Source organism: Rhyacophila brunnea, unplaced genomic scaffold, assembly GCF_057557595.1.
Source record: "Rhyacophila brunnea isolate RB1 unplaced genomic scaffold, BYU_Rbru_1.0 scaffold_1, whole genome shotgun sequence".
In the NCBI taxonomy this organism is placed as follows: domain Eukaryota; kingdom Metazoa; phylum Arthropoda; class Insecta; order Trichoptera; family Rhyacophilidae; genus Rhyacophila; species Rhyacophila brunnea.
In genome coordinates this window covers 65,486,433-65,503,065 of record NW_028232751.1, presented here as the reverse complement: position 1 = coordinate 65,503,065, position 16,633 = coordinate 65,486,433, and the positions used below count along the sequence as shown (strand labels likewise).

At 33.4% G+C, this 16,633-nt stretch overlaps 1 protein-coding gene and 1 long non-coding RNA gene across 2 annotated transcripts in view; both read left to right on the top strand.

Annotated features, from left to right (window-relative positions):
• LOC147080134 (uncharacterized) overlaps positions 1–16,633 on the top strand; it is a 43,248-nt gene that overhangs the window by 9,849 nt on the left and 16,766 nt on the right. Inside the window, exon 3 of the mRNA XM_085948235.1 lies at positions 15,145–15,216. Within this exon, the coding sequence (XP_085804361.1) occupies positions 15,145–15,216 (72 nt within the window). The remainder of the gene's footprint in view (positions 1–15,144; positions 15,217–16,633) is intronic.
• On the top strand, positions 9,242–11,093 carry LOC147080136 (uncharacterized). The gene is made up of 3 exons (XR_015070831.1): positions 9,242–9,371; positions 9,486–9,554; positions 10,907–11,093. It is a non-coding gene; the product is annotated as an uncharacterized LOC147080136 (long non-coding RNA).

The following is a 16,633-nucleotide window of genomic DNA, read 5'->3' as shown; positions in this document are numbered from 1 at the left end:
GATAGACCATTCATATAAAGTGTTTAATGAAATATGTATCTAGGTACCAGTCGTTTTATGTGATGAATAGTTCTTTACACTTTATATGTAAGTGTTTAAATCAAATACATATAATCATATATCAGATAATTACTTTTTAATTACCACATTTAAATATAATGCTAATTATATCGAATGGTCACCTAATCGGCGAGCCTTTAGCGTCCAATGTATTAAATGAGACGACGGGACTTTTTTATAATTAACGTTATACACCTACAAACTTACCTGTAGAATGGCTAAAATAAAACTACGAACTACCATAGGACGCTATTTTGAAAATTTCATCCAAATGTCAGATTTTGTCCAGTTACGAGTCTTGATTGGGTAGTTTACGACAATGGCTCCCTCATCCCATTCTTCAGATAAGTTTGTAGGTCTGAAACCTGCATTTTATCTACTCAAGGTCTTATAACTAATTTAATCACGATGAGTAGTATAGTGTGTGGCATTGCGGATTAGTAGCTCTGGCATATTCTAAATATATTACCGTAAATTCTTTTATTTTGTTAATTGTTAATTTATGGTGGAACTGCATTGTATTGTTGTTTAATTTAATAAAACGCATTTTTTTGTAGTACTTATTACACTTTTATCAATGAATTAGGACCGGTTTCGTCCGCCTAAGAGGAACATTTTCAACTAAATCTTCTCTTGTTCATTGTTCCCATGATTTGTCAGTTTTAGGATCTGCATGTCGTCACTGCCAATACAAATTTGAAGTCATGTGCGTAGTCTATTCTGGAGTCTGGCCTTCTCAATATCGTCTGACACCATTTCAGGCTGCTAGGCCTAGCAGAACAGCTGGAAATCGCCGATTGCTACCACTGTCATTTTAATTTTAATACAATATTATATGTGTAGGTATGTGCATTTAAATATAATAAATAATTATACATCTCAATCGTGATTATCATAAATAGCGATCCAATATAACGCGAATATTAATCTCTTTCGGGTCCCATTTACACAATAGAAAAAGGTTAGCAGCATAAAAAATAAATTTAAACATTATTTTGTTTCATTGTCTATAAAAAATAAATGCTTGGAGTCATAGAATAATATTTTAAAAATCATATTTTGATTTAAAAATTAACCTTAAACAATATAGTTTCCCGGTGCGGTATAAATAAATAAATAAAATAAATAAAGCAATACATAAATTATATCTGATAAGAATAGGAATTTATAAGCTTAAGGCCTATGGGCTCATTCGTAAGAATCAAATTTGACGTAAGCGCCTCAACAATTAGCCATAAGCTTCAGCGCATATCAAAGTAAAAAAACAAAAATCGCTTCGCTCGGCGTCTCCGGGAGTAGATACGAAATCAGAGGTTTTAAAAGTGTTGAATTAATAATATTTTTTTTTCTAACATATTTTATAAACATTTTTGTGGTAGGTAGAATAAATTATAATAATAAAAATAGTAGACCTCCAAATAAAAACCTCATATTATTGATATGCTGAATTTGTGAAGTGACACCTTTTCTTGAACCTATCATATTGTAGGTTCAAATTCAGTCCAAATATTTTTCAAAAAAAAATCTAATACTTATGTATGTTTCTGAGGTGTTTCAAATTGGTATATTATTTATATATATCGGTGTGTATGAATACAAAAGTTATTCATTTTTTCATGAGCTAACATTACAAATTATAAGTTTAAAACATTCACAAGATGGCATAAAAGATGTCTGTTATTATTGCGTTTTTATTGAATTATAAAAACATGACTCATAAAAGAAAGCAATTCAATGAATATTTGTCGAGGCACAATTTTTTTTAAATTTAGTACGCAACAATCAAGATTTAAGAAACCATCATTATAATAACGTGTATTTGACGGCAGTACGTTTTGGTCGCCGCGGAGGATTTCGGAACATTAGTGTATAGAAAATTAATAATTGGTTATTTAATTAGTGTACAGGCTTAACGGTATGTAATGTATTAGAATAACTATTATAAATTATTATTTTTAAAATTTTTTTTCTTCTCTATTGATAGCATCTAATATAATTATTATATTGAGGGTTTCTTATATCCATCAACCGTGTTAGTCTAGGACCAACGAGTTCAGGCAATATACAATTCATATAAATCTTGTCAGTTGTGATGTAAAGAGTAATATTGTTTTTATTATTCAATGAACTAGGTTCTTACCTCATTATATTTTTTACTTTTGTTAAATAATTATTAATAAATGCCTAAGGTGATTCCATTCAATTCAACTCGGCATTAAATATATTAAATTCTAATGGATTTAAGTTTTGTACTATTTCATTTGAGTCGTTTTATGCGATCCTGGTTTCGCCTTTCGACATCGTCAGGCACTATTCGCACTCATCAAATACACACTGACAACGAAAGCAGCTAATTCTCACTTAACAATAAATTAATACAATAAAGTAAGGTAAAAACTTTATCACCTACCTATTAAGTCAAAGATCACTATGAAAAATTTAACAAACAATTAATTATGAATAGTTGAATTGTGGCAGTATGAAAAAAAAGATTTTACCACAAACCATCTGAAAAATACATATATCATAAAACATATACGTGATTTTGTGCCCCAAAAGACTTTTTTTATTATTATTTTAACGATTAATAAAATTGTGACACATGTTTCAGTGGCCATTACGATGACAGCATTCGAAAACGTATTTTACTTTAAATTTTCGGTACTGTTCGGTTAAAGCGGATACAGCGGAAAACGCATTTTGATAATGCCAATAAACATACTCCTGGATACGTACGTCCCTTTGAAAATAACAAAACATGGCCACCCAGGTACATAAAAACTGTATTAAGTACATGCAAAGTTTTTCAAATCGCTTAAAGCCTAACCAAGTAGGTACATATTTATCAAAACAATTAAAGTCCACCTATATTTTATCTAAACTGCTCAAGACCAAAATATTTTTCAGTACTTCCTTGTAGCCATCGTGGTTGTTAGATTCAATTATCTTACAATATCTCACATGCTGCAACCATTTCAATTACAAGATAATAAATAATATAATAAATATAATAAAACTACATTTTTTTCAGTTTGACATTCAGTGGTACTATATGATGTTTGATATTTTAGTCAACACAAATTATAGCACCTGGCATGCGTCCTGTGTTCGGAATAGAACGATACAAATAATTGCGACTTGCCAATTTGATTGTTACTGCAAAGAGAGTAGAGGTCATTTTTCCATGAGTCAAATAATATTGCTTCGGACTAAATTTTGGGAAAAAAAAGACGTCCTTACCCGTTGAAATTCCAGATCGTACTAACCATGTACTAACGTTAGAAATAAGAAATTAGAAAAACTGTATGGATTAATCGATCAAATGGTCTCTTTTTGTTAATTTTGCAAAATAATTATATTTCTAAATTGTCTGAAAACAGGATAAATACATGACAATGTACGACGTGTTTTGGTAATATAGCGTCACTAATTGTACCGAATTTATGGGGTTTTATTTATTTTTTTATTATAAATTATTATTTATAGTATTACGGAAATGTTATATTATAATAAAAAAATATTTTTATTGTGCAGTATATATTATTTTGTGAGAAAAAATCATTCAAAATTGGCTGATGTATACTCAAACTAAAATGGCTTTAAAATCTTTATTTTTCTGAAATTAAAAAAAGTACGTGGATTAATCAATGAAATGTATTGTTTTACCCATTTCTCTCATACAATATATACCTGCAAAACTATTATTAAGTTCAACATTCATTGTGGCGTGACAGTCGTTTTGACCAATTTCGAAAACAGGACTTACTATTAGTCATTTATTTTAAAAAGTAAAGCGATTCGAAAAATTTTAATGACACAGAACGTTTTCGTTGAATACTATTTATTAGATTTTAAATAAATAAAGAGTTTATTGTGTATCAATTCGTTTTAAACATGCTTATCATTTCCGCGATTCCGAGAAGACAGGAAAAAACGGGTCCAATGGCCTTAAAGAGGCCTTCATCCAGCAGTGGATTGATACAGGTTGATGACGATAATGACGGTATAAATGGGTAGGTATATAAAATCACAAATTTAAAAAAATATTGCAGTTTATATGACCAAGAAGAGTAGACTTAGGTTGGGATAACCTTCATACAGCAGTGGATTAATCTTGGTTGATGATGATAATGACGATATTATGAATGGGTAAATATAATATCAGCAATTTTGATAAATATAGCAATTTATATGACCGACAGAAATTCAAACAACTTATAGAGGCCTTCGTCCACCGGTGGATTGATTCAGGCTCATAATGATAATGGAAATATAAATAGATATAATATAATATCACCGATTTTGATAAATACAGCAATTCAAATGACAGAAAGGAGTAGAATCAGGCATGGGAGGGCTTTATCCAGCAGTAGATGGGTTCAGGTCAATGATGATAAGGACGATAGAAATAAGTGTAATATAGTAGTAGAATCAGGTTGCGGAACCCTTCATCCAGCGTGGATTGATCCTGGTTGATGATGATGACGATATGAATATATGTAATATAATATAAGATAAATGTAATATCACCGATTTTGATAAATACAGAAATTCATATGACAGAAAGGAGTAGAATCAGGCTAGCGAGGTGTTTATTAAGCAGTGGATTGGTTCAGGTCGATGATGATGTTAATAATGATGATAATGACGATATGAATATGTAGATAAATATAATATCACCGATTTTGATAAATACAGCAATTCATATGACAGAAAGGAGTAGAATCAAGCTAGGGAGGTCTTTATTAACCAGTGGATTGGTTCAGGTCGATGATGATGATGATGATGATGACGATGTGAATATGTAGATAAATATAATATCACCGATTTTGATAAATACAGCAATTCATATGACAAAAAGGAGTAGAATCAGGCCCAGGAGGTCTTTATTAAGCAGTGTATTGGTTCAGGTCAATGTGATGATGATGATGATGATGACGATATGAATATGTAGATAAATGTAATATAACCGATTTTGATAAATACAGAAATTCATATGACAAAAAGGAGTAAAATCAGTCTATGGAGGTCTTTATTAAGCAGAGGATTGATCCTGGTTGATGATGATGATGATGACAATATGAATATGTAGATAAATATAGTATCACCGATTTTGATAAATACAGCAATTCATATGACAGAAAGGAGTAGATTCGGGCTAGGGAGGCCATTATCCAGCAGTGGATTGGTTCAAGTCGATGATGATAAGATGGATAGAAATATGTATAATATCACAAATTCGTTAAACCAATAGTAGTAGAATCAGGTTGCGGAACTCTTCATCCAGCAGTGGATTGATCCTGGTTGATGATGATGATGACGATATGAATATGTAGATAAATAACATTAGAAATTCAATACTGTCAAGAATACAATCAACGTAGAGAGGCCTTCATCCAGCAGTGGATAGGTCAAGATTGATGATGATAGGGACGATAAAAATAGGTAAATATTATACAATATGACACATATTGATAACTATAACAATTCGTATTTATTTTTTTCATTGTTTGCAATGGCAACTTTGTTAGTTTAATATGACTATATTGTGATCTATGGAAATTATTAGCCTAGGTAATTATTCAATAAAAAAAGATTGAGTGAACAGCCACAAAGAACTATTTATAAAAATCAAATTTGGAATATCACGTTATCTATGAAATGGTGGATAGTGGCGGACGCCGCTGTCAGAAGATATTATACGTAGTGAATTGTACCAAGATTATGGTTTTTTCACCGGAAAAAAGTGCGCCAATGCCTATATTACGATATTTGAATAAAAATAATCGATTTCGTTTGTCAAATAAAAGATTAAAAGGTCTTAAGCGACGAAGACGTCATTCTGCTGTACGTTAAAAGAAGTATGGCGAATTGTATAAGCTATATGAGTAAATATCGGTTATAAACGTCACGTTTCTGGAAAATCATCGGATATTTCTCAAATTTGGTCAATTCAATCGTGAAGTGAAGGTGTAAAAATAACAATAAAATGTCGCTTAAATGAGCCGTTGGTGCGTTTTCCAAAATCTCTTAGGATAATAATATATAGGAGATAATGTGCAATAATGCCAATTCTCTCCACCAATGGCGATACTTCTTGGGCAGGTAAATCGCTGCTCTATTTCCAGGTTGTTCTATATCTCATTTTTACTCAAAATGACTTTTTAATGCCATTTTGTTCTATTTCCAAAACTCTATTTAACCCAATGATACTCAACCTTTTTTTTCTTCGGGCCAAGGGTAAAGTAACGTGGGCTGCATCGTTACTGTTGTGACGAAAAAAATCATAAACCCCCCCCCCCCCGTTTTTACAAAACATTTTTGAGATTTTAAAAATTATGCGTGTTTTTTTATATCAATCATGTGCAATAGCAACACTCTTATACCAGATCTGATGTGGACCATAATTACAATCCTCTTCGGGTGTCACTATCTGTGCGTCAAAGTCGAAACGAATCTCAAGCTATGCGAAATTCCTGATAATAAATGTGTTTCGGGACGCACATAAAAGCTTAAAGGGCTGCATGCCGCAGGTTGAGTATCGCTGATTTAACCAGAAAGTAAAGTCAGAATACCAAAATTATGAATGGATTTGTCGATATCTGAAATTCTTTTTTATTCTATCTACGATTTAAACAATATTTTCAGTTCCAGACTGTTCTTATTTCACTGTTTAAAAAATGTTCATTCCATGTTGTTCTATTGTGTGATATTGTCATTTTTGACCAATGGCATCGAGCGTTCTGTCCCACGTGACTGACGTGACGTAACATCTGCGTGTGAATATTGGTCGAGTATTCAACATTGTTATTGCATTTTCGTTTAGCCTAGTCGAGTGACGTTTGCTATTAATAATATTAGCTAATAATAGCTCAGTCATTAATGACTTCAATGAGCGTTTCTCGATACACCAAAAAGAAAAGGATGCCACACGTGATGAAAAAAGCAAGGATAAAAATGATATTTTCATGCATGATCCACATCTGGCAGTAAAAGTCTTTGATATGCAATGAGTATTATCATGCCCAGTCAGAAATATCAGTTTTCTTTTATAAACGAAAATTTTCTGTTTTTAACATGACTGCCGTGGATATAAAAACAAAGGAAACGTATTGTAATATTTGGCATGAAGGTATTTCAGTAAATGACATTGCCAGTGCCATAATTCTTATTATTGCTGATGTGGCAAAACAAAGACCAGAAATTAACAGAATTATATTGTGGTCTGATGCATGTGTGCCCCAGAATAGGAATAGCCATATGAGTTCTGCAATTTTAGAATTCCTTCATTCTACTGGCAACAATATAACAAGAATTGAACAGAAATTTCAAGAACCAGGCCATAGTTCAGTGCAAGAAGTAGACGCAGTGCACAGTGTGATAGATCGTGATATGAAAAAAACTGAATTACACAGCCCCTGGCTATATTACGAGCGCTCATCAACGTGAAGTCAAATAAAAAATATAACGTTAAGCAGCTACTAAAAGATGATTTCAAAGACTTCAAAGCTGTTTCCAAGTACCGTAATTTTGATGGGATTCCTTATAGTAAACTGAAACACATTATTTATGAACAATGTAACCCAGATATTATACGATTAGTGGACGACGCAACCATTTTGGTCTGACCGCAATAGTCAAATCTGCCACTATTAAATATGCATAAAAGTCCTACAGTTCAGCTTGACAGATCTCACGACCTCTCAAGGTGAGCTGTAGAAGAGATAAGTTGGTCATAAGGACCATGTAAATACAGGTAAACAGTTAGGATAACGACAGAAATAGTAATAAAATATCATGAGCAAATTTAGCATAAACAAATTAGGAACATAAATAGGTACTAATAGATCTACGTAATATAAATAAGAGGTTATAAATGTAAGTAACATATTGTAAATTAAATATAATGTAAAAACGATTTGATAAATATTAAAATGAGGATATGGACGGGCGTTATAAATACATATGAGTCGTAAGAATAAAGCAAATAAATAGGTAATATCAATTGTATTATGATCGTAATTAATATAAGGAGTAGTTTTAATCAAAAATTATTCAAAATCATTTTATCTTTCTCGAAATCAGATAACTTCGACCTTTGCAGGATTTACAGATTCAAACACTCCATAACAATCGTTGCAAATAAATTTACGTGGAAAATTTGTGACTCTTCTCAAGACAATTCGAACCACTTTTGGCAAGCATGATTTCAGAACTTGAACGTTTTGTTCATCTTTAGTGTGAAGAGGGTGGAGAAATCAAACACTCGGTCTGTTCAAAACGAAGCACGTTTATTACAAGAATAGGCGACAGAATTATAGGGTTGATTGTTTATTAACAAAACAAATTTAATTAGTGAATTACACAGGTATAATTTAATTATCAGCGAAACAAATTTAATCAGTGAATTTCACGGGTATAAAATTGATGGATAGCAGAGGTGAAGATTTGAGATTTAAAGGAAGTAATAAGTCAGTTTTTACTTAAATCAAATTGATAAAAATTCGTTCGATTAGGGCATAGTCTTATGGGTAATACACCAGGTATAACATAAATCGTATTGCAGTAGTGTCAAATCAAATAGTAAAAAAAAAATCTTATTGTTATAAAAAAATTACACAATAATTTAATCCTATTTAATATCACCAATATAAGGGCTTTGTTTGAGGGTACTGGGCCAAAGGAGCCCAGTATGACAACCACTGGTTGAACCTGTAGGGATTTGGCTACACGAAGCTACTTACCAATCCTCAAGTCTGCCCCTTACCAGAGAAAGGGGAGCTTCCTGGTTTTCTGAGGGAATATTTTTATATTAAAAATTATTATGTTGCATAAATGAACCACAGGTGGCAGTAGTATTTACGAATAAAATTATATTAATTTAAAATCGAGGATTGGAAGCTGTTAAAAGCTTGTTAGCCATCCAGTAGGCCTATTCTTAACAATTATCACTTTAGCACATTTACGATGTTACCATTGGTCCAAGTTAACACATTTGTTATTCAGGCACACTGTCAGATATTATCACTTTAGCGGCAGCTAACTTTCATATCCGGTTTAAACGGCTAACTACGGCGTGAAGTACGTACGTTATTTGCTGGTATATTATCTATGATTTTCTGACTTCGGTTAAAATCGGTCATGCTCGTGCCGCGTTGTCTCTGGTACCCGAACGGCGCGAGCTTTGTTTATATAAATGTCAAACGTCAAACGTAACCAAACTTAACCTACAATTTTGCCACTCATGTCAATTGCATAAAATATAGATAATATACGTAAAGTCAATTGTCAACCGGACAAAGATTTTGACGGTAAGAATATATAATTTAAATATTACAATGTTGTTTGTGTGTATGGAACAGTAGGTATATTATTTTCTTTGGGATTATTATGCAACTATAGTACAAAACTTTTTTATATTCCAGCACGTAAAATATCAAGGCGTCATCCTGTGGAAGAAGCCGAGAGCACACCATTGCAACCCCGGCCTAGAGGTAATAGTTAAATATTGTTTGTTTCATATTTGTTTATATAAAAAATATTGAAGAAAACCTTGGTGTAGGAAAATGATTGAAAAAACACCGCAAACATACAGCTTGTCATATTTTTTCCATCAATGTTGCCGGCCATGAATAGGGATGTTTCCAACCTTTTATTGGAGAATAACCAGACGAAAGTAGGTACTATTATCATACATTCATTATATAATATCTATATATTTTAACTATATCAAAATAGCATTCACCTAGACTAGGTCATCATGACTGATTGACTGCATTCATACTTGCTTTACACTAATATAATATTATGTATGCAGTATGTAAACAAACAATATTTATTTAGTAAGTAAGTAGTACATACGCCTGCCATATCTATACTTAATACATGTGGCCCTCGACTTTCACACGTAATTAGTTCCTCAGAAAGTGTACATTAAAATATTATTTATTTATCAATGGGTGTAATAAAGTTAACGGGTGTTTCTTTAGAAACTTGTTATATATATATAAATAGTCGAATACCACCCTTTTATATATTTGAGAAGGTGACAGGGAACGGAGGAGAGAGTAGCAACTGCGTGGTAGATTACAGTTTTTGCATTATCAACAAGAATCTACATTGTAAGAAATGTACGAAATAACGAATTATTTTAAAGTCTAGGGCCACCCTACTACGATATCAAAAGAGAGTATTGTATCAGGAGAAATTATGTATATGTGTTGTAAAAAAAATAATCCAAGTATAAAACCATTACTAACAATTTTTATTAATGTTAATATAATACAATATAATTATTATATATAAAAGTATAAAACAGAATAAGTACATAATAGTATGTGCATTATGATAAATTTGGCATATTTCAGTCATTTGTCGATAATATATTGGATAAAAGGTTAGTTATTTATTACGCCGCATTTATTTAATTAATTATTGGCACCAAAATATCTGTTGACAATTCTCTGTTGAGCAGAATACGCCTGCCTTATCCTATTGGCATTCCAAGTGTCAGTATATACAAATTCAGATGGGACAGGGTCATCTACAAGTTAGATTCGGTATCCTGAAAAAAAAGAGATTTGTTAGCACAATACATGACATACTCAATCCAATGTCACATCTATTTAAGTACCTATTGTTTTCATTTACTTGAACTTAAATTACCTAAATTCTTGTATCACGTTGTGCAGAATACAATATGCATATATTTTTTTATTTTTGTTGCTTTTTGTTCGCTCGTAGGCATCTAAATTTTGTTTTAAGTACACCGTTGAGTCTCTCTACCATGTTCGTTGAACAGTGGGTTTCTCAACCGCATAACCTAATTTGCCTGAAATGTTTTTAGATCAGTCAATACCAAGAAAACCAAAAGGAAACAAGAGAATAACGAAGATGACCGAGAGAGAAGACGAAAGCTGCAACCGACTACATCATCTGCTTCACGTTCGTCAGCTGAATGCAGAACTAAGATTTCAATGATCACAATCTGTTTTTTGAATATGTTTTTGATTAAATAAATTTGAAACGTTATACATTGTTGTTCCATTAAATACCCACTCATAACTATGCAAAATTTTGATTCCTTTGATGTCTACGGAATACGGGTAAATGTAAAACGAAACGAAAATGTTTGTTACTGGCAGTGGCCCAGTGGCGAAGGGTGGAGGTAGGCTGTTAAGATCCGCCATAAATAGTGCACACTAAACTAAGTTAAAACTCTTTCGTTATGCAATCGTTCCATTTCCAATTTGACCAGTGATTCGTTAAATAATAAATGTCATCTCATAAGCAACAATAACGACCTCGACACGTTCGCTACCAGTCGAATTTGAATAAAAATGGGGGCCCTAAAAAGGGCCTTTTGTACGACGATAGATGGATTATTGCATGTAATCATAGACGATAAGATTTTTTTTCACGCCTTCTCAGTCTTCTTGGGCAAGAGCACCGCCTGGATATTGGGCAGCACTCCACCCTGGGCTATGGTGACGCCGGAGAGCAGCTTGTTCAGCTCCTCGTTGCGGATGGCGAGCTGCAAATGACGAGGGATGATGCTGGTCTTCTTGTTGTCCAACATTAGCTGGATCTCCTTCGTATATCATATATACGTTTGAATACAGGCTAAATTATTTGGCACATACATGTGGAACGGCGTCGAATGAGTTATTGAGCGCTGAAAACGAGCCTGTCCATTAGATACTGGTATAGTGATTGTGTTAATCGTCACCAAAATAGATGTCAACAATTCGTTGACGAGTAGCATATGCCTCCCTTAATCTATTTTGATTCCGCGTCTCATTATACACGAATTCCGATAGGACAGGCTCATCAACAGGTTCTAGATTCGGTATCCTGAAAACGAAAGAAAAAGAGATGTGTTAGCACATGACAGACTCAGTCCAATGTCACATCTATTTAAGTAATGTTTTCATTTACTTGAAACTTCAATAATTACCTATAATGTTGCATCATGTTATGCAGAATACAACACGCATATATTATCTTGGTTGCCTTCTCAGGTTTATAATGGAGGCATCTAAATTTTGCTTTCAACACACCGTTCAGTCTCTCTATGACATTCCTTGTTGAGCAGTGGGCAGCCGTATAGCGAGCTTCAGGTGAATCTACCTCGGCACGTAGAATCGGAATGAGCATATATTTTTCTACCGCATACCCTGAATCACCTGAAATGTTTTTTGGATCAATCAATAACAAGAGGAAATGAAGAAGGACAATGAACAATGACAATCTGTTAATTTTAATATGTTTTCGACTGAAATCAGGATTTAAATAAATTTGAAATGTTTGTTAAGATCCGCCATAAATAGTGCACACTAGTAAAGTTCGACATACCCAAGAGAACAAAATTTCCAACTCTTTCGTTGTGCAATCGTTCCATTTCCACTTTGACCATCGATTGATTGAATATAAATTGGTCATGAACACTGCCTGGGAATCTTGCACTCACTGCCAGAATGTTCATGTCCATATCACATACCTGCATAAAAATAAATGTCGTGTTAATGAATTGTTTGTTTGAGTTATTCGTAATGAAAGTATGGTACTGTTCAGTTAAAGCGGATACAGCGGAAAACGCATTTTGAAAATAGCCGATAAACTGGATTATTTGTTAGGTTAACCTAACCTAACCGAACCCAACCTAAACTAACCCAAACTAACAAATAATCCAGTTTATCGGCTATTTTCAAAATGCGTTTTCCGCTTTAACCGAACAGTACCGAAAGTATTAAACAACATAGTAAAATTAATGATTTGTTACCAATTGCACATTTACAGTAAAATTTCCACGGTAATTTTTAAATGATTCTGTCTCCAAGTGTGGCGGGAAAATGCGCACATGAGTGCAGTCAATGCATCCGATGATGCCTGGGAAATGAGCTTTTTCTTGGAATCTGAAATAAAAACAAAGTTTTACCGACACATAATATTGCAGTTCAATCATTATTTGCTTTTTTACTCATCATGTGTATGTTGTTGGTACTCTAGTTATATGTAAAATTGTATAAATTGGTCAGAGGGTATCAACACGACACTAAAAATAATGCATTGGTTGGTAAGTACCTACCTCCTTTGAATTCTGTCACGAGAGTCAGCACTGTTCGGAAACTTCAGGTAAGTACTGCCAAGCACTGATATTATAGCATCGGATACATTTCCAATGCATCTGCTCACTGATGGCTGGCTCATTGTGCAGAAGAAGTCTTGGCCAACCCCTTTTTGGTAACCTCCCTCTGCGTAAAAACGCAAAGTAGCCAAAACCTAAAATTCAAGTAAAGGAAACAAGTTTTTTCAATAACATAATATTCAAATCTTGTTAATCTGTCGTGGTGAATGCTTAAAGATGAAGTAGGTAGGTATTTACATGTGCTGTTGTCAAACTGAGTAAATGTATCTTACCCATGATGTTACCTATCTTCCGCTGTCATAAAGTAGGGTTAAGTATAGCTACTAAATGTCGAAGTAATTTGTGACTTTAATTACCTGAATTTGGACAGGAATTCCTTTGGGTATGCCTCTCATCAACACGGAGTCCAATTTGGTCACTATCTCGATCACCATTTCTTTCGACAGTCTGTATAATTGTCGAAAGAACGTGTCCGTTACATCAAAACGATTCTGACTATCGCGTATCCTCCTTCGCTCTATATTCAGCGCGCGTATCTCTTGTACACGCTGTCTTCTTACTTCCTCGGCGTGCAAATGAATCGCAAGAATAAATGCCATTGCGGTAGAATGTAGAAAAAAGATAAAAAAATATTACGAACAGTTATTTGACATCCGCGAAACGAACATCTATGATTCTAACCATAGAATCCGTAGAACCGAACCACAAATTGTGGTTTGAAACTTTGCATATTATCTTGCATCTCAATTTTCAATATGTAAAATTGACATATTTTCTCTCGTTCTCGCAGTAGCACGGCACATCGAGGTGCCGCTAACTTTGACAGGGATATGGGTTAACTTTCTTACGCAAATGACCGCGAGAATAGCAAATGTGTTAATTTTGATAATTTTATCATAATTAGCCGTTTTAACCTTTTAACACATCCGTTTGGATACGTTAGAATAGCCCCGCAGGTATGGTTGTATTGGCGATTAAGCCAACCAGGGATATGGTGCCAATTAAAGAACAATTGCGTTCGGTGAAATACCCTTTAGCGGGCGGGAAGAGAGGCTCAGTTCCTCAGAGATTAGTCCAATATCGTTAATTTATTTATTAAGATTAATTTATCCAGCGGGCCTATTCTTAACAATTATCACTTTAGCACATTTACGATGTTACCATTGGTCCAAGTTAACACATTTGTTATTCACGGACATTGTCAGAAATTATCACTTTAGCGCAGCTAACTTTCATATCCGGTTAAACCGGCTAACTAATAATATGATAAAAAATTTAGTTGGTACACGTGCAGCGTGAAGTACATACCTTATTTGCTGGTATATCTATGATTTGTTGGCATATGTGAAAATCGGCCATGCTTGTCTTTGGTTTTACTAACCGTACGTCAAAATACGCGAAGCTTTGACGTTAAACAAACAAACGAACTGAACCTGCAATTGTCGTCATGTCTAATTCGGTAATAGCGGTGATACCACGTTAAGAATATATAATTTAAATATTTGTTTATTACAGTGAATGTGCCAATAAATAACTTATAATGGTATGTTTTATGTATTTCGGTGTTGTGGTTCCTCGCGGGCCGCGTATAACATCTACACAAAAAGACCTCATACAATTAATGTACGAGAAGCAAAGCCTTGCCCTTGCAACATTTCATGGTCCTCTCAGGGTATGGGAGCATGTATCCAGGCAATTAGCCAATATAGGCTCACCAAATTCTGCTGAATAGTGGAAAACTGTTATTGTAAATACTTAATAATAATAACCTAAAGTTAATGTCTTAGCACTTATTAATGTTTACTGGGTATTGTTAATTTTGACACGTTTTATTATTGTGATTTCCCAGGTATGAAAGGAGATGAAGTAAAAGGCACGGAAGAAGAATGCCGACCATTAAATGCGCTGTGGATGTCATTGATTTATTTCTATTTCAGCCTGTACCACACCAACACATGAGGAGGTTCTCGCACATCACTCGGTGCCAAGCTTCGAGGGCATACCTAGAGGTAATAGTTAAATATTGTTTGTGTATAGTAATATATATTAGAATTTATTTCCAGCCAGCAATATTAAATATTATCCATCTATTTGTATTGGAGTCTATGATAATCACTCGGCCGGTGAACGTCTGACCCGGCAGGCGAGAGAGACGCCTTTAGGGCCCACTAGAGGTAAGACATTTGACATAAAATAAAAATCATTCAAAATTAGTCAGGTTCCACCTAAAAAAACAGTCAACAGAACAGTCAGAACATCTTCGGTTTAGGGTTTTTTTTATATTTCGGCACATAAAATGAAATGTGATAAAAAAAGTGAAAATTTTTATTACAGCAGCGAGATTTAGGCCATCATTGATGCCGGCCGTTATTCCCAAATTGAAAATAGCATTCATCTAGACTAGGTCATCACGACTGATTGACTGCATACATACTTGCTTTACACTAATATAATATTATGTATGCAGTATGTAAACAAACAATAATTATTTAGTAAGTAAGTAGTACATACGCCTGCCATATCTATACTTAATACATGTGGCCCTCGACTTTCACACGTAATTAGTTCCTCAGAAAGTGTACATTAAAATATTATTTATTTATCAATGGGTGTAATAAAGTTTAGGGGTGTTTTCTTTAGAAACTTGTTATATATATATATATATATATAAATCCAGCTATCATTGATGCATCCTTTTACGGACCCTACAGTATAGCGTCCATCAGAAAGACTTGGTTTTTCGTAAATTTAAATAAAGTATATTGTCATGCATCTGACGACCGTGAGGTATTTAAATTTTTGAAAAACGTTTATTTAAAAATATACAAAAACAAAAAATCCCCTTTTAATAACCCGCTTATCGGAACTCCTTTCATATTAATACATTAAGGCGTCCTGAATATATTTCGTTATAATGTGTAGCGTCTCGTGCGTCCGACTTGTATATTTCGTTAGATTATCCCAACAATCGGACGTCTTGCGACGTTGCCACTATTTCTTTACGTTTTTGTTTAATAGATAAGTTGTTGTTATTGAATGTTAAAAAATTCGCGGGTTATTATGAGTATTTCGGATTTATTATTTAGGTATCAGTAGCGAAGGGTGGAGATAGGCTGTTAAGATCCGCCATAAATAGTATTTTGTTAGTCATACGTATTTGTTTTTATTGAACTAAGGATACAATAATTACCATAATAGTTTTGGTATACTATGCGCGATACTACAAAATTGTGCACACTTTTTCATTCATACTTATTAGTTTTCGTTGGATTATGAATACATTTATTATTAAAAATATTGTTGGCTCATTTTTTTTTAATTTAATAAACATCCTAAACAACAATGAGATGTGTAAAGTTATATTTGATTTAATTGCATAATTTAGGTATTTTATAGAGAGATGAGTGTCTTTTGGCGGTTATTTAT